Source organism: Delphinus delphis, chromosome 7, assembly GCF_949987515.2.
Source record: "Delphinus delphis chromosome 7, mDelDel1.2, whole genome shotgun sequence".
Lineage (NCBI taxonomy): Eukaryota > Metazoa > Chordata > Mammalia > Artiodactyla > Delphinidae > Delphinus > Delphinus delphis.
In genome coordinates, this window is record NC_082689.1 from 103519880 (window position 1) to 103541823 (window position 21944).

Below are 21944 nucleotides of genomic sequence, written 5' to 3' on the forward strand. Positions count from 1 at the left end.
CATCTGGACATTGCTGCCAAAGCTTACGTTCTAAAATACAAATCTAATCATGTAATTTATCTGTTTAAATCTTTTCACTGGCTCCCAACTACCTACTAGATAAAATTTCCAACTCCTCAGCATAGCTTATAAGGCCTAGCTCAACAGACCTTCTGCCCTTACCTTCCTCTACTCCAAGTTCTTTGTCTTTAAACAAAGCAACGCATCTTCTGGTTATGTTAACCAGACTTTCAAGTTTGATTTTTTAAGCAGAATAGGCTTTCTTAAATTAGCCTATACCACAATGAAACCAATTTGCCCTTCTAGCAGTTTTAAGCTTCATGGAATAATTCTAGAGCCAACTAACCTCTCTCAGAGTTCCGATTAGATGCATGCTGGCTGAAAGGCCCCCTTGAATTCACTACTCTTCGGGTGCTGGTAGTCCGTCATTAAAGTATTATGTTATTTTGAAAGAATGTATCATCCATGACTTAGACTTGTTCTCAATGAACAATTTTCTTCCAGAAGTGCAATCATCCTGCTATCTTCTCTCTCCAAATAAATGAGTTTGATTCTATTATAGTTTGCTCCTGAAGTCAGGAAACACAGCTCAGAAAAAAACATTTCAGCAATGTTATTTGTGTGGGCTTAATACAAAAAGAAAGAAAAGCCCTCTAACATCAGAAAACCTCCCTAAAATATACCCAATTCAATTTCATGTGTGGTGGTGTGTAACATGGTAAGTGAAAAGATGGCATTCATGGTCATAAGAGACTCTTACAATCCCTGCTAGCCAAAGCTAGTAACAGGGGTCTAATTAGAAACTATGGAGAAAACACAAAATAAACAGAATGACCTTTAAGTCTTATACTCTTTTTAAAGAATCCAACATGCAAGTCACCAAAATGACCTCTAATTTCAGAAAAACAAATTATAACTAAAGAACCAGCACTCCATGGTGATTTTTGAATCACTATTTCTTTCACTTAAAAAAATCACGTTTTCCCCATAAATAAATATATTATTTTACAACAAGAAAGAAAAAAATGAGACCTGCAGAAGAGAGAACACACAGCAGATTTTACCTCAAATGGCAGAGATGGGATTAATTTTTTTTAAGTTTATTTGTCAGTTTAAAAAACTCACTAGTGGAATAAAGAGCTTAATACAAGTATGCAAAAAGGAAGTCCTGTGAAGTTTTCACCAGGATGAAAGGGGATTAGCTTTGTAGTTCTTATAGTCGTCTTCACAGAAGAATGCAATTTCAGTTTCATTGGCTGAAAAAAAAGAAAAATAGAAAATGGAAAAAAAAATTGAATGTAAAACTAGATTTTAAACAAGTATGGAAATCCATTTCTTTGATTCAGTGCTTTAGTTGCCTAAAGTTAGAAAGATGAGTTACTTGTTTGATTTCACATTTCACAAAATCAACAAGAAGTATAAGTTGTGGTTATAAGACTCTAGAATTCAACTGATTAAAAAGAAAAATAACCAAAAACATTAAAAACAAGAATTAACACATGAATCTGGTTTTCAGGAAATCATAAAATTGCTCATTTATAGTCCTCTTAACAGTCCTAGAAATAATAAGCCTTTATTTTTTCTTACTGAAGAAGGAGGAAAACACTTTTTTTTTCCCCTCTCTGAAATTGGCCTGTAGGTATAATAATTTAATACTTAGAGGATCAGTAGAATATTTTACAGATCACTTTACATTCTCCCTCATGACCCATCAAAATATGTGTCTGAAGAAGTTAATTTTTTGCCTGCTTATGACTAATTCATGAGGCTTCAACAATATGCAAAGTGAAAGACACAAATTGGCTTCTACCGCAATACCTTCAAATACCTCTAATTATTCACAGGGGATATGGCACAGCTAAAGGACCCACAAAGGTTCAGAGCAGTCACAATTCTTTCAACTTAACAGGTCAAGGACTCTGTCTTCTGAAACAATAAGTCAGCAACATTATTAATTCAGAATGGAGACAAACCTGATGGAAAGCCTTCCAATTATTAAACATGCGATTCTTTAAGGCGTCACGCCAACAAGTTCCACATTTGTTTTTTAAATTAAACCAGAAGTTAATACAGTCTGCTTAGCTTTTACAGAAAGAGCAAAAGGGCCTTCAGAATCTTGACAAGAAAACAGACAAGATTATTTGTAAGGAATACTGATCACACAATTAACATATCCTCCTAAAACTGACAAGTGAAACTCTTCAAGCCAAATAAATAGGATAATAAGGAAGGATGCCAAGGATTACCACTGGTCTCCTAGTTTACAGCTCTCATCTCATTAGAATTTATCACAGAAGAACGAAATTAAAGAACTTAGCATGACATTTCTTTAAAAATGCTTTTTGCTGCTTTTAAGAATACCAAATTTAATGTTTCTCAAACCTAAATTACCGTGCTCTTTACAGAAAATATAGAAATACTGAAAGAGGAAAATAAAATCACCCATAGTCTCAGATCCTCATTCCAGTCCTACCGTATCTTCAAGATTAGATGAAGATTAATCTTGATAAAAATCAGATTACAAACTTTTGTCACAATAAGCCTGGATGTGCGTAGAGGGTGTAGGGGATGGGGAGACACAGAAGAAAGAAGCTGGGAATCAATGAGAGGGGCTGTAAACAAATGCACCCTGGGCAAACAGTAAGTTAAGGTACAGTGAAATTTTACAAGAAAATAGCATTTAAAAGAACGGCTAACAGCTCTACACTTGGAATCAAGGGGCTTCAAAAAATTCAACATTCAAAGAGAAGATATTTTGAGATCTATCCTTCATATAAAAAGCTCCTGGGGTTTCCTTTTTTGAAGAGAAGCAAGCCCAAAGGTACACTACATAATTTGCAAGTGATTCTAATATCCTCCTCCTAATGGAGAATGAGCAAAAGCCCCCTGTTCTTAATAATCACAATGCAAGGTTTCATCCATGATGTGCTATTTACATACAGAACTTTACATCGTGCTTTGCCCACACAGCACTTTGCTCAATACACACTAACTGTAATTACAATTTTACTTACTGCAGTTGACATTTATCTCTGTACCCCTTCTGAGAAACTAATATATCGTATGGCTCTTCAGGACACCAATAACAGGTTTAGAATTAAGCGGATAAAACGAAAGAACTGACAAAGCATTTTTGTTTTGACACACAGGTTCTCTTCGTTCTAATTAACTTACAGATCAATCCATTATCTACATAATACATATAATACAGACTCAAAATGAGATCATCTAGGTAAAGATTTTATTTTCAGATGAATGAATTTTTTTCAGGAAAACTAGATTGACAAATGGGTTAAAAACTCAAATGGTCCAGGCTGATGAAAATTTTTCACCCTTAAGTCGGAGAATAACACACAAATTAAGAGTTAGTTGCTCTGAACATTCAAAAGAAAGACATAAAATGGATTTTAAACTTTAGTAATGTGGTCCTCAAACAGAAATAGAATATAATGTCTTTTTTAAACCTATAGAGCTCTGTTGAAAATGTTTGAATGATTTCACGTATTTAGACTGCAAATCGACTTGCCAATCAAAATGAAAACAAATAACGAACGATTTTCAAGACCTCTACATACCACCCTTTCCACCATTATCCTTTAAATTCCTGCTTCCCAAATTCTATTTAAAATGGCTCCAGAAGAACCCTCGGGAAGTCTACCACATGCCAGTCCCCTAGGGCACCTGATTTTAAATTAAATGTGCTGCAGGCGGCAGTGCACTCAGGTGCACAGTGCTTTGGCATGTGAATCTGAAATGAATGTGCATTCTCAAATCCAATAAATACACTCCAGCTCATCCCTTTGTCTTACTATCAAATGAAATCAAGTAAGAACTCTCCAAATACATTTGCGGTTCATTTTAATACTGACTTTCAAGTTTAATAAAATGAATGCAAGCTAGGACATCACATGTTGGATATGAAATTAAGAATTTTATAAAGTTTCCATTATAAAATACACATATATACACCTTGAACAGTAGAATAATGACTTCAATTTTTTTAAATATAAGAAAAACAATTTTAAATGTAAAATCTCAAGAAAAATTAAGTGCAATGTACTTAAACTCCTCAACTAACTTATTTCAATAAACTCGCCTACCAACAAGGATTTAGTGTATAGTTTCTAAATCCCTAGGCTTGTACTAGTCAGTACCAAAGCTGTGCACAGCACAGCAACTGTCATCTGAGGAAGGAGACTGAGACGTGCATCCTGACTGCAGTACAGATAATTAATGATCGGGGCAGACTGTCATCGGGTGGGCTGTAATGTGAAAATAACTGCAGATTATTGGCAAAAACAAAAACAGAAACAAAAAAACCACAAAGGGCCAGGTGTGATTTCTGCAGCAATTTGAGACCAAAAGGACAAAGTTTCACCCTCTCCCCTGGTCCAGGACTATACCCCGTCCTTGCAAGTTTCACAAAATCCTAATCTACAAATCATTCAAAACCATGCTCTCTGCTGAGTTATATTTTTAGCTTTTCACCAAAGGAGGTCAACAATCCAACAGATAGTTCCAAACTACTGTGTCTTTTATTTCGTAGCTGCTTGAGCGTCTGTTTTCAAGCTGGCAGAGAAGATTTCAAACTAGTTTGAAGAAAACAAATAGTAAAATGAATCTGACCTTTGATAGACTGGACACTGTGATTTCCACAACAATGAGGGGAGGGCAAAAAGGGAAGAAACATGTCTGGGAGGTTGCTTCTGACCCTCTTGCTCTGGGATCTCAAATTCCCTGGTCCCACCACCTACTTAATCGAGTACAAGACCACCGCTGTTATGATGTTAACGTGAACAGCCAGTTTAACGCACTGTCAAAGGAGAAAAGCACGTATGCCCCAAGATATTACTACTGAAAAGAGAATGGGAAAGGGACCCAAACCTTCAGGAAACACAAATCAAATATGATCCTGATAAAGAAGTGGGAGCCAAGGAATCCTATAATATGAGCTGCTTATCCAAGATCACCCAGAGGTGCTAGGCACAAAGACTGGGTTCTGGTTGTGGGCAGACAACAGGAGTGACACATAAGATGAAAACAAACCACAAGGGAGTTTGGGAATTATTACAAGATCTGGCTTGATGCGAACTCTTCCCACAGATGAGCACTTATGGTTTGGCCGCCTGTATCTTGTTTTAAAATATTTCCAATGAAACATAACTGACTTTAGAAGAGTTACCCTACCCAAGTTTCTTTCCTAAACCAGAGAAGATTCAAAAGATAGCAGCAGTAGAATGTAGCGAAATGAAAGAGATAAAATATAACCCCAAAAATATTTAACACGCAAATTTATTACTTAGGGGAATTAGTCCATAAAACCACAATTGTTAATAACAAGATGAAAATCTTTAAATTATAAATAACAATTCTAGGTAAGGCCTTCTTCTTCCTTCCACAAAGCAAATCTTTTTATTTATGTATTTTAGAACTAAATCCACAAGCAAAAACCTCCCCTGACGTCAAGCGTAGGCAGAATATACAATTGGGATCTGCAATGTAGATAAAAGGCCAGAGAATTTCTCGGTGAGAAAAGAAATCTTCAAACCAGTTTGTTCCCCTCATTTCCCCCCTCACAGTCTTTCTATTCCTTTCATGGTTTTTACAGAAAAGTCCTAATGATACATTTGTTACATTGGCATTATTCCCATGGCAATTGGCTATGATAGCAGAGTGACAGCTCTATAGAAAGATCAAGTGGTAAAAAGGGAGAGAGTGATGACTTAGAATTTTTCTCTTAAACCTCTTAAAACCCTAACCAGGCATGGCACCGGGGGAGGGAAAATTCCCTAGAAAAATCACACACTTCAAGTAACACTTTTACCATCTACTTGCACTTAGAATTTTTTGCACTGCTCTAGGCAACAAAGGGGAACATGCAGGAGAGGGGATCATTCCTCACAGGGACCAAAGTCACCCTCAGGCAGGGCTGCAGGCTTGCCATGGCAGGAGAGCAGTTTGAAGTACCACCCTGAAACCAGTGGAGAACCCACAAAAAGGATCTGATGCTGATCTAAGATCTATGGCCTTAAAACAAGAATGACAAAAAGAGGGATTTGATTTACACCGTTATAGGTGGTTCGTTACTTAAGTCTGAAATTAGTAACAATTAAACCAACAACTTGATGTTTTAACAAATTCAAAACATTTGCCAATTGCTTTCTCCAAGATGGCTTCCAAATAAACTAAGTATTTTTGAGGGCCTTTACATGCATTGCTCTAGATACTTTCATATACATTCTTTTACTCAACCCATGAAAACCCTCTGAAATAGGTTTAATTATTTCCGTTTTGTTTTACAGAAATCAAAGTAGAAGTTCAGGGAGGCTAAATGGCTTCCAGGTCACAAAGCAAGCAAAATGTGGAGCCTTCATTCAAACCAATTTTCTCCAAATTTAGGAGTTTATTCCTTAAAATTGGGTCCTCACTTTACAAGTAATACATGTAAATAGTAGAAAAGAGTTTAAATTATCAATGCAAGAACAATTAGATAATGTGGAGAATAAAGGGAAAAAGATTAATTACTGGCAATGCCACCACCCAGAGAAACCATTTCTATAATTTTAGCATATGATCTTTTCTCCATATACATATACAGACATGTAAACACATACATTTTAAAATAATAATGGTATCACACAATATAGTCTATTTCCATTCAATAAACAAAGCTCTACATCAATGAATCCCAAACAGAGAAGGTGAGAGATAACACCTCAGAAGGCATATCACAACCTGGGGGGAGTCACAGAGTTGAAGAAGCACTTCTGTTGGCTTGGTAATAGATATGACAGAAAATTAAGTTTGAGAAAGTCTTATTCGTCAAACTGACCTACAGAAAGTTAGAGGTAATACAGCTTCCAAACAATAGTACGAGAGAACATTCATTTCCTAACACTCCCTCAGATACTACCACTGTTCTTCACGTCTGCTAGTCTTATAATCACTGCTTGTTGAAGGTCACCCAGACATTAGGTGGCAGAGTCAAGCTGTGAACCCAAGCACTCTGACTCCAGCCTCTAATTCTTAACCACTAGAGTAGAAAATTACAAAAAATAGTATCTACTTTCATGTGCATTTCTCTCATTTCTAATAAGGCTGTACTGTTTTTTATGTTAGCTATTTCTTCTATCAGTAGAATTTATTTCTCCTTTTTATACTAATTATAAGACCTCTTTAAAAAGTCAGGCTAATAACTTTTTCTTTGTCATATATGCTGCAAATATTTTTTCACAGTTTATTGCTTCTCGTTTAACTCTATGTGGTCAAATCTATCATTTCTCCCGGCTTTATGGCTTTTGGCTTCAAAGGCATGCCCTTTCTAAGGGCATGCCCTTCTCCCCAAGATTATGAAACTACTGACTTACGTTTAAGAAAATTTTTTTACACTATCACATTTAACCTATAGAGAATTTATTTTGGAATGAAGACTAAGAATTTAAATTTGATTTTCCCAAATGTTTTGGCAATGGGCCCAACGTTTTCTGGCTAATTCATTCTTTCCCCCACTTATCTGAGATGTCAAAATTTTGTTATACTGTGAAATTTCTTTTAGTTGGTTTTTGGATTTTCCAGTCTTTTCCATGGAGTTATCTGTCAATTCCTATATCAATACCAGTCTATTATACTAATTATAGTTTTATGCTTAACAACAAGCAGTTGTTAAGTGCCACCTGCTATAATAATATAATAGCAATTGCAGAAATAAATGCCAAATTGAAAATTGTTTTTCCAAATAACAGCAATCAATCTCATGTATTCACAATAAGGAAAGACACTGAATCTAGCCAATAGTGTAGACTTAAACACAGTAAACAAGTCTGACGTTATACAACATGGTATTTAAAATCATATTTAAATTGGAAGATATGTCAGGAACCCACTTTAGCCACATGTGTCATTTAAAAATGAATTCCTGACAGATGTGACTAAAATAACTCAATAAAACACCTGTCAAAAAAATGTAAGGCTTCCTAACATGGACTTCATGAACTTTAGAGTGTTCCTTAACCCGTGCATATAAAAAAATTAGAAAGTAAGTATGATTTGCGCTGTTTCATTAGAGTCACTGACCACAAAGGCATGTCAGAGGCATAATGCCTTCAACTGCTCACATCTCTCTCACAAACTTCATCCAACTACCACATCATTTGTAAGTGTACACATAAGTAGAATTATAGTGACATCTAATGGTCATAAAACACGTCACACAGCACTTCTTTAAAACTACATGCATATTCCAAGTTGAAAGGCTAAATCAGGCAATTGTTCAACTGTACACACTAGGCTCCTATTTGAAATTCCATGACTTGGTCGGCCCCGAGTGATCCGGATGACTAACAGAAACTACGCTGCACGTTACACAAACAACATCTCACTTCATCATTCCACATGAGTTCTACCAGGCCCTATTCTCTTAAACTATCTGCTCAAATGATGCTGATATGAGTAAGTAGGTTATTAAGTGAGTAATAACCTGTCAATCACTTAAAATAACCCTCCGCAGAATTCTGAGCATACCTTCTGGAAAGAACTATTTGCATTCTGAATGTTTGGAGAGCAGATATCTACTTCCCTGGGTCAAATGATCTGAATCTACATCATTCTTGTCCTTTTCCTCTGAATAATTATACGGTAGTGTAAAGAGCACCAAGGGTACCATTTACATTGCATTAAGTTATCCAAATATAATCAGCCAGGTATCACCATACAGGCCAGGAAAGCCAGGGCCCCCTCCAACTCTACATGGCACGCACACTCCTTCTCACCGATTCCAGCTGCTTTCAGGGTGCTGTCTTCTTTTAACAGGAGTCTGTCATCATCTTCCAAACTCAACACAAGTTCATTTGTCTAGAAAGAAAGAAAATCTGCATTTTACCAGTACTTATATGTGTTTCATACTTGGTGAGATTCCTCAAAGACAACTGAATTGGTACTTTGGGTCACAGCAATAATTTACATTCTGCTGCCATCATTGTAGGGAGAGAAGTGAACAGATAGATACACAGCGAGTACCTGCTAAATGCACACACTCCATAAAGCACTGGGGAGACAGTGCTAGAACACAGAGCTTTGGAGCTGGAGATGGGTTAAAACTCAGGTTCCACCAATATCCAGCTGCGTGGTCTCAACAACCACCTCTTAGAGGTCTCAACAAACAAACCTCTCTTAGAGGTGCTCTTATTGTGTTCATCTGTTAGAAAACAAAAAAAGTAGGGGGAGGGATGCATCTTCTTACTACCCTGTGGAGAGGATGAAAAGAGATGAAGCATAGAAAACCCTCAGGACAGTGTCAGCCACACAGGGAGTACTGTTAGCTGTCACTGTTTTGTTATCATCATCATCATCACATCCTCACAATAATCCAGGAGGAATCAGAGAGGTTAAGATATAGGCCCAGAGTATATGGCTAGTCAGCCAGGGGGCTGAGGTTCCAGCTTTGGCCAGTCTTTTTTTTTGTTTTTGAATTTTATTTAGTTTTCTATACAGCAGGCTCTTATTAGTCATCCATTTTATACACATCAGTATATACATGTCAATCCCAATCTCCCAATTCATCACACCACCACCATCCCCCATGGCTTTCCCCGCTTGGTGTCCATACGTTTGTTCTCTACATCTGTGCCTCAACTTCTGCCCTGCAAACTGGTTCATCTGTACCATTTTTCTAGGTTCCACATGTATGCGTTAATACGTGATATTTGTTTTTCTCTTTCTGACTTACTTCACTCTGTATGACAGTCTCTAGATTCATCCATGTCTCTACAAATGACTCAATTTCATTCCTTTTTATGGCTGAGTAATATTCCATTGTATATATGTACCACAACTTCTTTATCCATTCGTCTGTTGATGGGCATTTAGGTTGTTTCCATGACCTGGCTATTGTAAATAGTGCTGCAATGAATATTGGGGTGCATGTGTCTTTTTGAATTATGGTTTTCTCAGGGTATATGTCCAGTAGTGGGATTGCTGGGTCATATGATAATTCTATTTTTCGTTTTTTAAGGAACGTCCATACTGTTCTCCATAGTGGCCGTATCAATTTACATTCCTACCAACAGTGCAAGAGGGTTCCCTTTTCTCCACACCCTCTCCAGCATTTGTTGTTTGTAGATTTTTTGATGATGGCCATTCTGACTGGTGTGAGGTGATACCTCATTGTAGTTTTGACTTGCATTTCTCTAATAATTAGTGATGCTGAGCAGCTTTTCATGTGCCTCTTGCCCATCTGTATGTCTTCTTCAGAGAAATGTCTACTTAGGTCTTCTGCCCATTATTTGATTGGGTTGTTTGTTTCTTTAATATTGAGCTGCATGAGCTGTTTATATATTTTGGAGATTAATCCTTTGTCTGTTGATTCGTTTGCAAATATTTTCTTCCATTCTGAGGGTTGTCTTTTCGTCTTGTTTGTAGTTTGCATTGCAAAAGCTTTGAAGTTTCATTTGGTCCCATTTGTTTATTTTTGTTTTTATTTCCATTACTCTAGGAGGTGGATGAAAAAAGATCTTGCTGTGATTTCTGTCAAAGAGTGTTCTTCCCATCTTTTCCTCTAAGAGTTTTGTAGTGTTCAGTCTTACATTTAGGTCTCGAATCCATTTTGAGTTTATTTTTGTGTATGGTGTTAAGGAGTGTTCTAATTTCATTCTTTTACATGTAATTGTCCAGTTTCCCCAGCACCACTTATTGAAGAGGCGGCTGTCTTTTCTCCATTGTATATCCTTGCCTCCTTTGTCATAGATTAGTTGACCATAGGTGCGTGGATTTATCTCTGGGCTTTCTATCCTGTTCCATTGATCTATATTTCTGTTTTTGCAAAAACAAAAACAGTCTGACTTCTGAGAGAAGCAAATTTGCCTCTGCTGAAAGTCCACATATCTAAACACCCTGCTGACAAACACTTGGTCCCATGTCATGTTAACTAACACTTCTCATGTGATTTGGGGTGGGGGTAGATGAGATTGCTCTCCGATGCTATTCACAAATTCAGTTAAACATCATAAATACAGGAGGATTGCTATCTGCCCGTAAACGGCACCTAGTAGTGAGCACTAGTTGGGCACACAGTACCACCTGTCAACCAGAACGCAGCTGTTTAGTGACGGATTCTCTTTCTAGAATATGGCTGAGAGGGAGGCTCAACAATGAGGCCTCTCAGCAGCCAAAAGAGCTGACCCAGAAGCCATGCTCCAAAGCTTCACTCACTAGAGAGCACAGCGGCTTAACCTCCAAAACACACAGATTAAAAGGGGGAAAAAGAACTTCACTAAAGACATCATTAATTAATTGATTTAATATTTATTTATTAAATAAATAAATAAATAATATTTATTTCATAAATATGCACCAGGTCTTAGTTGCAGCACACAGGACGCTCCATGCTGCACGCGGGATCTTCGTTGCAGGCTGCAGGGTCTTTAGTTTTGCAGCATGTGGGATCTAGTTCCCTGACCAGGGATTGAACCCAGGCCTCCTGCATTGGGAGCGCGGAGTCTAAAGAAATCATTTTAGAATAGGTAATACGTACTCACAATACAAAATTCTCCAAGTACATAGGGACAGAGTGAGAAGTAGTCTCCTCCCAACCCCATCCAACTAGTTCTTCTCCAGAGAATTTGTACTGATTCTTATGTATCCTTCCAGAGACTGTCCCTGTATGTGTACATGCAGGTGGAGGTGGAGATGTGCATGTAAACTTTTTCACACAAATAATGGCATATTATATGCTGTGTTCTAACACCTTACTTTTTTCTCTTAAAATATCTTAAAGTCATTCAAAATCAGTGTAAGAGCTGCCTCATAACTTATCAAGGTTGCAGCATATTCCAATGAAAGTATTAACTCTCCCTCTCTGTCCCTACTGATGGACATTCAGGTTGTTTCCTATGTCTTCCTACCATACACAATCCTGCAACAAATATCCTTGCACATATATTATTTTGCAGAAGTTTTATCTGTAAGATAAATTCCTAGAAGTAGAACTGTTGAGTCAGAGAGTAAGGGCAATTTTTATTCTGACAGATACCGCCAAATTACTCTCCAAAGAAGCAGTACCCATTTATACCAATGCTACCCATCACTGAGAGTCCCTGTTTCCCACACCCTCACCAACACAGTGTATTATCAAAATCTTTTGATCTCTGCCAATCCAGCAGATATAAATTAAGTATAGTCTTAATTTGTATTTATTTTAAGTAAAGATTTGAATATTTTCTATTTTTTAAGAAACTTGTAGGATAATTTTTTAAATGGAATTGTAAAATTAGGCCTTTCCTGTAATATAAGTTAGAAAATTTTCTCTTAGTTTTTCAGTTGTTCCTTCATTTTTCTTATAGTGTCTTTTTTTAAAAAGAAGGTGCTGAATGTCTGTTGAATAAATTAATGAATAAAGTAAAATGTATCAATCTTTTATTTTCCTATCATATTTGGACCTTCAGTCTAAGATTACTTTTAAAATTCCATGTTTACTTCAAATATTTTAATTAATTTCATCTTTTAAACTTTTAATCATAGAGAATTTCAAACATACAATGTATACAGAATAGTACAATTAACCCTCCTGTACCCATCACGTGGCCTGAACAAATTATTCACTCATGTTAGTCTATTTCATTTCGACCCTCACCTGTGGGTTTCATCTTTGATTTATGTCATTAACCCAGTGAGTACTTATTTTGGCATAAAGAAAAGGATATGGATTCAATTTAACTGTTTTCTAGATGTCTACCTAGTTCTTCCAATAACATTTACTGAATCCTCCATATTTTCTCCATAAATTTGAAATGCAATATTTAATATATATTAAATTCCTATATATAATAAGGTCTATTTTGGGGCTTCTAATTCTGTGCCATTGAACGAACAGTTCATGTGACAGTACCATACCATTTTAACTAGTATAGTTTTATAAAATGTCTTAATATGTGCCAGGGTTAGTCACTTTCATTTCTCTTTTTTCTGACTATTCTTCATTATTTATTTTTTGCATCTTAGTTTTATAATCAGTTTCTTTAGCTCATATATATATATACACACACACATCTACACACACACATATATATACAAATACATATATACACACAACTGTAGAATTTTATTTCGATGGCATTAAGTTTGTAAATTAACTATGAGAGAACTGACATCTTCTTGCTGTTGCATCTTCCCATCCAAATATCCTAATATTTCCACTTAAGTCTCATCTTGTACCCCTCTTTACATGCTTTACTTTTTTGTTAAATTGAGGTAGAATTTCACATAAAGAAAATGCATATATCTTAAGAGAAGTTCAGCTCAATGAGTCTGGACAACTGAATACCCTCACTGGCATTTTAAAGTCTTCTTCTTAAAGATCTTGCATATTTCTTACTGAGTTTATTCCAGAGTGTGACTTCTTCCTTTCATATACTTTTAACAAGGATAGCTATCTGGTTTCCAAACTCACAAAATATAAGATAGAAATTATGGTTTTTCTTTCAAATCTTTTTGATAGGAATTATGACTTTACAAGTAGCCTACTGATTATAATCAAAATACAGACACACAAATACATTTTCTTGATAAAAAATAAATCATATTATGGTAATTATTTGTAACTATTGATTCATTCAATAAACACTGAGCTCATCATCCAAACAGGAGGCTCTGGTGGGAAGGTATCCAGTCACCTTTTTATTGTGATGGCAAGAAATTTCTGTGTATACCTGGTAATTGTAATTAAGAAAGTCTTTGGACCTAGAAAATTTGGGAAATGGGGAAAATGCCTTTCGTGAACAAGTTCATTAAGATACAGGAGTTATTTGGAAGTCTCTCCCTTTGGCTAAGGAAGGAGATTAAAATTACAGGTGGGTTGGAAAACTGACAGTCTGAGCCAGTGATGCTTATAGGCCCTGCAAATGAGGAGTAGAATGCACATGGAAAAATGAGAAAAATGTCTGGTAGTTGGAAAAGGCACAAATGAGGACCTGTGGGTAAAATTTTTAAGTCTTAAAACCATATCTGTGAAAATATATTGACTTCTTCCTTACAAAAGTTAAAGTGGAAATTTGAAGAACCATCTCTGGGGTATATAGTCTGTACTTAACTAGAATGATTATGGTTTAGATGAAAGTTTATAAAGCCAGATTCCAGAAACATTCTAAGTGACTTAATTTGTTCTGGGACTCTTTCTTTAAGTAAATACATGGTTCAACTAAAAAATAGGCCCGAATTTTTCAACTCTAACATGCCAAGATGGAACATATGTTTTAAATATAAGAAACAATTCTAAGATATTTCCAACTATAGCAGGAAAATTTCCTGATTTTTTTAAAATGTAATAATACTGATTATTTGAATATTATGAACTAGGTCTTCATTAAGGATAAAGGAATAATTTACTTATTATTCCTTTTAGGATACATGAGCTCCATGATGTAAAAATGCAACACTAAATGGAGAATGACAACCTTTTCAAAGAGCATACTGTTTCATTTTGACTTCATTTTATATATTTCCCTTCTACAATCAGACCAAGCTTCCTACTCTCCACGTTTTAGGGACAAGGTTGTAAAGGGTCCTGGCTTGGAGAAGAGAAAGTGGATGGAGTCTGTGGACAGATACAATTCTAGCATCGATACAAAGTACAGATCCCACACCACAGTCCCAGACACACACAAGCACTAAATTTTAAATAGTTTGACAATGGATACTGTCAAATTTGTATATATAATCCTCGGTATAAAAAAATAAAGTTACTGGAAAGACCCAGCTTGATTTTAGCCCAGGGAAACTGATTTCAGATTTCTGACCTCCAGAACTATAAGAGAATAAATGTGTGTTGTTTTAAGCCATCAGAAAAAAAAATGTTTTTGAGTTACTAATTCATAGTCAACAGACATACCCTCAGGCCAACTTCTTTATGATCTTTTGTTATATGTTTATTTCAAAGCTGATTGAGTTTATGGAGGGCATCTATGACTAGAGAAGAGAATGAAATTAAATGAATTCATAAAATACTTCCTTCAAAAATTGTTATGGAAACACTCCTACGAATGAGGCATTGTGCTAGGTATTGGAGATATGAAGAATAAGATACAGTCCCTTGTCCTTGAGTAGTCTGTATAATAGAGAAGGTTATTACTTTACTGAGAAGTCTACACAAGGTCACTGAGATTCAAGAAAAAAGATCACTCTGGTCTATCTGTATGAGAAGCAAACATAAAAACATCGCTCTAAAAAGGTAAGAAAACAGAAACGGAAATATACTATAAACACATAACTAATCAGTCCTCTTTTGGGGAAGGCCATGTCCTCTGTGGAACTAATAGGTCTGTTCCCAAGAGCCACAGTCCGGGGCCTTCTCTCATACACCGGAAGAGTCAAATCAAAAAAAACACGTTATTTTCATCTGCTTTTGGCTCTCTTCTTCTGGTACAGAATTAAGAAAATCAAAGAAATTGGACTGACAGATAATACCTGACTTCCTTTATATGTAACCTGAATTAATTTTACCACGTTTTATGCTTATTTTATGTTACACATTTGCTTGATATATAACGTTGCTTTTTTTTTAAATTAACACTTTCTTTTAAAGGATCTACTAACAGGAATATGACTTAGAGGTCTTTTTTTTTTTTCCTTTAATGGAAAAGTAAGGCTATAGAAAGGGTAGCTACAAAATTAAAAATGCTATTATAATGGAAAATATTTTAGAAGTACATGTGTTCATTCATTGATTCACTAAGTCGACCAAAATTGATTACTTGCTATGTGTGTGCCAGATACTGTACCTACAAAACATACCTTTGATTTATGTGGTTGATGCACAATCTTTAGTTTATCTGAAAGAAAAAAAAAACAAGTTGTCTTTTTACTAAAACTATTCTAAAACTTCATTTCAAACTATTAAAGTGAGATGAGGGGAAGGTGGCAGCTATGAAATTGAGAAATCTGAGTCTTTGCCTTATGATCAGGTTCACTTAAACCTCTCGTACACAGTAAAGTAAAAATTACATTTGCATATCATTAAAATTAAAGATCACTGTATAAAGATATTTTAAAGCACAGGCCTTTGACACACACAACTGTGTTTGTACCATAACCTGAAGTCAACTCAGCACAGTTTCCCTTAGAAGACAGGTGAATGACATTATTCTACCCCGTTTGTTAGAGTCGCTAAATGCTAAGATTAGCAAATAAGGTTTAAAAAAAACAGTCTGTCTTAAATTAAGACAGACTTTGTTAATGTCTAGTACCAGTACTATTACTAATCTGTTAATCTCTCAGAATAGATTCAGTGACAGGAGGTCAAATCATACCAACAAGTTGTTACCACTCTCAGAATTCAAACACCATCAAGGATCACTGGTAATCTGAGCAAGGCTGCTAATACCCAAAGACTACTACTGTTTCCTGGTTTGGAAATACTACACAGGCTCACACCATCTAATCTGCTTTACTCAATTCAGAAAGTATCCAATTCTCCACTCAGTTTTATCTAATCATTTAATTAATGTGTTATGATTACATGTGTTATTATGTCTGAATAAACTCTTAACCTTAAACTAAAATTCATTTCTATCAATCACGCTGTTTGATTCAACAAGGAATTCACTGAAATGAAATGAAACAAGATTAAAAAGGAACAAGATAAAACCCCAGAAAAGGGAGGAACCAAGATGGCGACCTAGAAGGATGTGCTCTCACTCCCTCTTGCGAGAACACCAGAATCACAGCTAGCTGCTAGACAATCATCGACAGAAAGACACTGGAACTCACCAAAAAAGATACCCCACCTCCAAAGACAAAGGAGAAGCCACAATGAGATGGTAAGAGGGGCGCAATCACAGTAAAGTCAAATCCCATAACTGCTGGGTGGGTGACTCACAGACTGGAGAAAAATTATAACACAGAAGTCCACCCACTGGAGTGAAGGTTCTGAACCCAACGTCAGGCTTCCCAACCTGGGGATCTGGCAACAGGAGGAGGAATTACTAGAGAATCAGACTTTGAAGGCTAGTGGGAATTGATTGCAGTACTTCAACAGGACTGGGGGAAACAGAGACTCCACTCTTGGAGGGCACACACAAAGTAGTGTGTGCATTGGGACCCAGGGGAAAGAGCAGTGACCCCATAGGAGACTGAACCAGACCTACTTGCTAGTGTTGGAGGGTCCCCTGCAGAGGCGGAAGTGGGTGGGGGGGCTCTGCTCACCGTGGGGACAAGGACACAGACAGCAGAAGGTCTGGGAAGTACTCCTTGGCGTGAGCCCTCCCAGAGTCTGTCATTAGCCCCACCAAAGAGCCCAGGTAGGCTCCAGTGTTGGCTTGCCTCGGGCCAAACAACGAACAGGGAGGGAACCCAGCCCCACCCATCAGCAGACAAGTGGATTAAAGTTTTATTGAGCTCTGCCCACCAGAGCAACAGTCAGCTCTACCCACCGGCAGTCCATCCCATCAGGAGACATGCAAAAGCCTCTTAGATAGCCTCATCCACCAGAGGGCAGACAGCAGAAAGAAGAACTACAATCCTGCAGCCTGTGGAACAAAAACCACATTCACAGAAAGATAGACAAGATGAAAAGGCAGACGGCTATGTACCAGATGAAGGAACAAGATAAAACCCCAGAAAAACAACTAAATGAAGTGTATATAGGCATCCTTCCAGAAAAAGAATTCAGAATAATGATAGTGAAGATGATCCAGGACCTTGGAAAAAGAATGGAGGCAAAGATCGAGAAGATGCAAGAAATGTTTAACAAACATCTACAAGAATTAAAGAACAAACAAACAGAGATGAACAAGACAATAACTGAAATGAAAACTACACTAGAAGGAATCAATAGAATAACTGAGGCAGAAGAACAGATAAGTGACCTGGAAGACAGAATGGTGGAATTCACTGCTGTGGAACACAGTAAAGAAAAATGAAAGAAAAGAAATGAAGACAGCCTAAGAGACCTCAGGGACAACATTAAACGCAACAACATTTGCATTATAGGGGTCCCAGAAGGAGAAGCGAGACACAAAGGACAAGAGAAAATATTTCAAGAGATTATAGTCAAAAACTTCCCTAACATGGGAAAGGAAATAGCTACCCAAGTCCAGGAAGCGCAGAGAGTCCCATACAGGATAAACCCAAGGAGAAACACACCGAGACACACAGTAATCAAACTGGCAAAAATTAAAGACAAAGAAAAATTATTGAAAGCAGCAAGGGAAAAACGACAAATAACATACAAGGGAACTCCCATAAGGTTAATAGCACACTTCTCAGCAGAAACTCTACAAGTCAGAAGGGAGTGGCATGATATACTTAAAGTGATGAAAGGGAAGAACCTACAACCAACATTACTCTACCCGGCAAGGATCTCATTCAGATTTGATGGAGAAATCAAAAGCTTTACAGACAAGCAAAAGCTAAGAGAATTCAGCACCACCAAACTAGCTCTACAACAAATGCTAAAGGAACTTCTCTAAGTGGGAAACACAAGGGAAGAAAAGGATCTACAAAAACAAACCCAAAACAATTAAGAAAATAGTCATAGGAACATACCTATCGATAATTACCTTAAATGTGAATGGATTAAATGCTCCAACCAACAGACACAGGCTTGCTGAATGGATACAAAAACAAGACCCATATATATGCGGTCTACAAGAGACCCAGTTCAGACCTATGGACACATATAGACTGAAAGTGAGGGGATGGAAAATGATATTCCATTCCACAAAAGCAAGACGCATATATATGCTGTCTACAAGAGACCCACTTCAGACCTAGGGACACATACAGACTGAAAGTGAGGGGATGGAAAAAGATATTCCATGCAAATGGAAATCAAAAGAAAGCTGGAGTAGCAATACTCATATCAGATAAAATAGACTTTAAAACAAAGAATGTTACAAGAGACAAGGAAGGACACTACATAATGATCAATGGATCAATCCAAGAAGAAGATATAACAATTATAAATATATATGCACCCAACATAGGAGCACCTCAATACATAAGGCAACTGCTAACAGCTATAAAAGAGAAAATCGACAGTAAAACAATAATAGTGGGTGACTTTAACATCTCACTTACACCAATGGACAGATCATCCAAAATGAAAATAAATAAGGAAACAGAATCTTTAAATGACACAACAGACCAGATAGATTTAATTGATATTTATAGGACATTCCATCCAAAAACAGCAGATGACACCTTCTTCTCAAGTGCGCACGGAACATTCTCCAGGATAGATCCCATCCTGGGTCACAAATCAAGCCTCAGTAAATTTAAGAAAACTGAAATCATATCAAGCATCTTTTCTGACCACAATGCTATGAGATTAGAAATCAATTACACGGGAAAAAAACGTAAAAAACACAAACACACGGAGGCTAAACAATACGTTACTAAATAACCAAGGGATCACTGAAGAATTCAAAGAGGAAATCAAAAAACAGCTAGAGACAAATGACAATGAAAACACGACGATCCTAAACCTATGGGATGCAGCAAAAGCAGTCTTAAGAGGGAAGTTTATAGCTATACAAGCCTACCTCAAGAAACAAGAAAAATCTCAAATAAAAAATCTAACCTTACACCTAAAGGAACTAGAGAAGAAAAAACAAAACCCAAAGTTAGCAGATGGAAAGAAATCATAAAGATCAGCGCAGAAATGAATGAAATAGAAACAAAGGAAACGATAGCAAAGATCAATAAAACTAAACGCTGGTTCTTTGAGAAGATAAACAAAATTAACAAACCATTAGCCAGACTCATGAAGAAAAAGAGAGGACTCAAATCAATAAAATTAGAAATGAAAATGGAGAAGTTACAACAGACACCACAGAAATACAAAGCATCCTAAGAGACTACTACAAGCAACTCTATGCCAAAAAAATGGACAACCTGGAAGAAATGCACAAATTCTTACAAAGGTATAACCTTCCAAGACTGAACCAGGACGAAACAGAAAATATGAACAGACCAATCACAAGTAATGAAATTGAAACTGTGATTAAAAATCTTTCAACAAACAAAAGTCCAGGACCAGATGGCTTCACAGGTGAATTCTATCAAACATTTAGAGAAGAGCTAACACCCATCCTTCTCAAACTCTTCCAAAAAATTGCAGAGGAAGGAACACTCCCAAACTCATTCTATGAGGCCACCCTGATACCAAAACCAGACAAAGATACTACAAAAGAAGAAAATTACAGACAAATATCACTGATGAATATAGATGCAAAAATCCTCAACAAAATACGAGCAAACAGAATCCAACAGCACATTAAAAGGATCATACACCATGATCAAGTGGGATTTATCCCAGGGATGCAAGGATTCTTCGGTATACGCAAATCAATCAATGTGATACACCATATTAACAAATTGAGGAAAGAAAAACCATATGATCATCTCAATAGATGCAGAAAAAGCTTCTGACAAAATTCAACACCGATTTATGATAAAAACTCTCCAGAAAGTGGGCACAGAGGGATCCTACCTCAACATAATAAAGGCAATATATGACAAACCTACAGCAAACATCATTCTCAATGGTGAAAAACTGAAAGCATTTCCTCTAAGATTGGGAACGAGACAAGGATGTCCATTCTCACCACTATTATTCAACATAGTTTTGGAAGTCCTAGCCACGGCAATCAGAGAAGAAAAAGAAATAAAAGGAATACAAATTGGGAAAGAAGAAGTAAAACTGTCGCTGTTTGCAGGTGACATGATACTATACACAGAGAATCGTAAAGATGCCACCAGAAAACTACTAGAGCTAATCAATGAATTTGGTAAAGTTGCAGGATACAAAATAGATGCACAGAAATCTCTTCCATTCCTATACACTAATGATGAAAAATCTGAAAGAGAAATTAAGGGAACACTCCCATTGACCACTGCTACAAAAAGAATAAAATACCTAGGAATAAACCTACCTAGGGAGACAAAAGAACTGTATACAGAAAACTATAAGACACTGATGAAAGAAATTAAAGATGATACCAAGAGATGGAGATATATACCATGTTCTTGGATTGGAAGAATCAATATTGTGAAAATGACTATACTACCCAAAGCAATTTACAGATTCAATGCAACCCCTATCAAATTACCAATGGCATTTTTTACAGAACTAGAACAAAATATCTTAAAATTTCTATGGAGGCACCAAAGACCCCGAATAGCCAAAGCAGTCTTGAGGGGAAAAAACAGAGCGGGAGGAATCAGACTCCCTGACTTCAGACTATACTACAAAGCTACAGTAATCAAGACAGTATGGTACTGGCACAAAAACAGAAACATAGTTCAATGGAACAAGATAGAAAGCCCAGAGATAAACCCACGCACCTATAGTTAAGTAATCTATGACAAAGGAGGCAAGGATATACAATGGAGAAAAGACAGTCTCTTCAATAAGTGGTGCTGGGATAACTGGACAGCTACAGGTAAAAGAATGAAATCAGAACACTCCATAACACCATACACAAAAATATACTCAAAATGGATTCGAGACCTACATGTTAGACCGGACTGTATAAAACTCTTAGAGGAAAACATAGGAAGAACACTCTTTGACAGAAATCACAGCAAGATCTTTTTTCATCCACCTCCTAGAGTAATGGAAATAAAGACAAAAATAAACAAATGGCACCATATGAAACTTCAAAGCTTTTGCACAGCAAAGGAAACCATAAATAAGACGAAAAAACAACCCTCAGAAAGGGATAAAATATTTGTAAATGATTCAACAGACAAAGGATTAATTTCCAAATATATAAACAGCTCATGCAGCTCAATATTAAAGAAACAAACAATCCAATCTGAAAATGGGCAGAAGACCTAAGTAGACATTTCTCCAAAGAAGACATACAGATGGCCAAGAAGCACATGAAAAGCTGCTCAACATCACTAATTATTAGAGAAATGAAAATCAAAACTACAATGAGGTATCACCTCAC

At 36.5% G+C, this 21944-nt stretch overlaps 1 protein-coding gene across 3 annotated transcripts in view; it reads right to left on the minus strand.

Moving 5' to 3' along the window:
* Nucleotides 1-864: 864 nt before the first annotated feature.
* The window catches only part of C7H2orf76 (chromosome 7 C2orf76 homolog), an 86156-nt gene continuing 65076 nt past the window's right edge, over nt 865-21944 (minus strand). For 2 of the 3 annotated variants that reach the window (XM_060015729.1, XM_060015730.1), the window contains exons 5-7: nt 15781-15818; nt 8769-8850; nt 872-1256 (exon numbers count right to left, since the gene is read on the minus strand). In XM_060015729.1, coding sequence (XP_059871712.1) covers nt 1180-1256; nt 8769-8850; nt 15781-15818 — 197 coding nt within the window. In that variant the 3' untranslated portion in view covers nt 872-1179. Of the gene's footprint in view, nt 1257-8768; nt 8851-15780; nt 15819-21944 lie in introns of all 3 variants that reach the window. The other variant, XM_060015733.2, reaches the window with a different exon arrangement.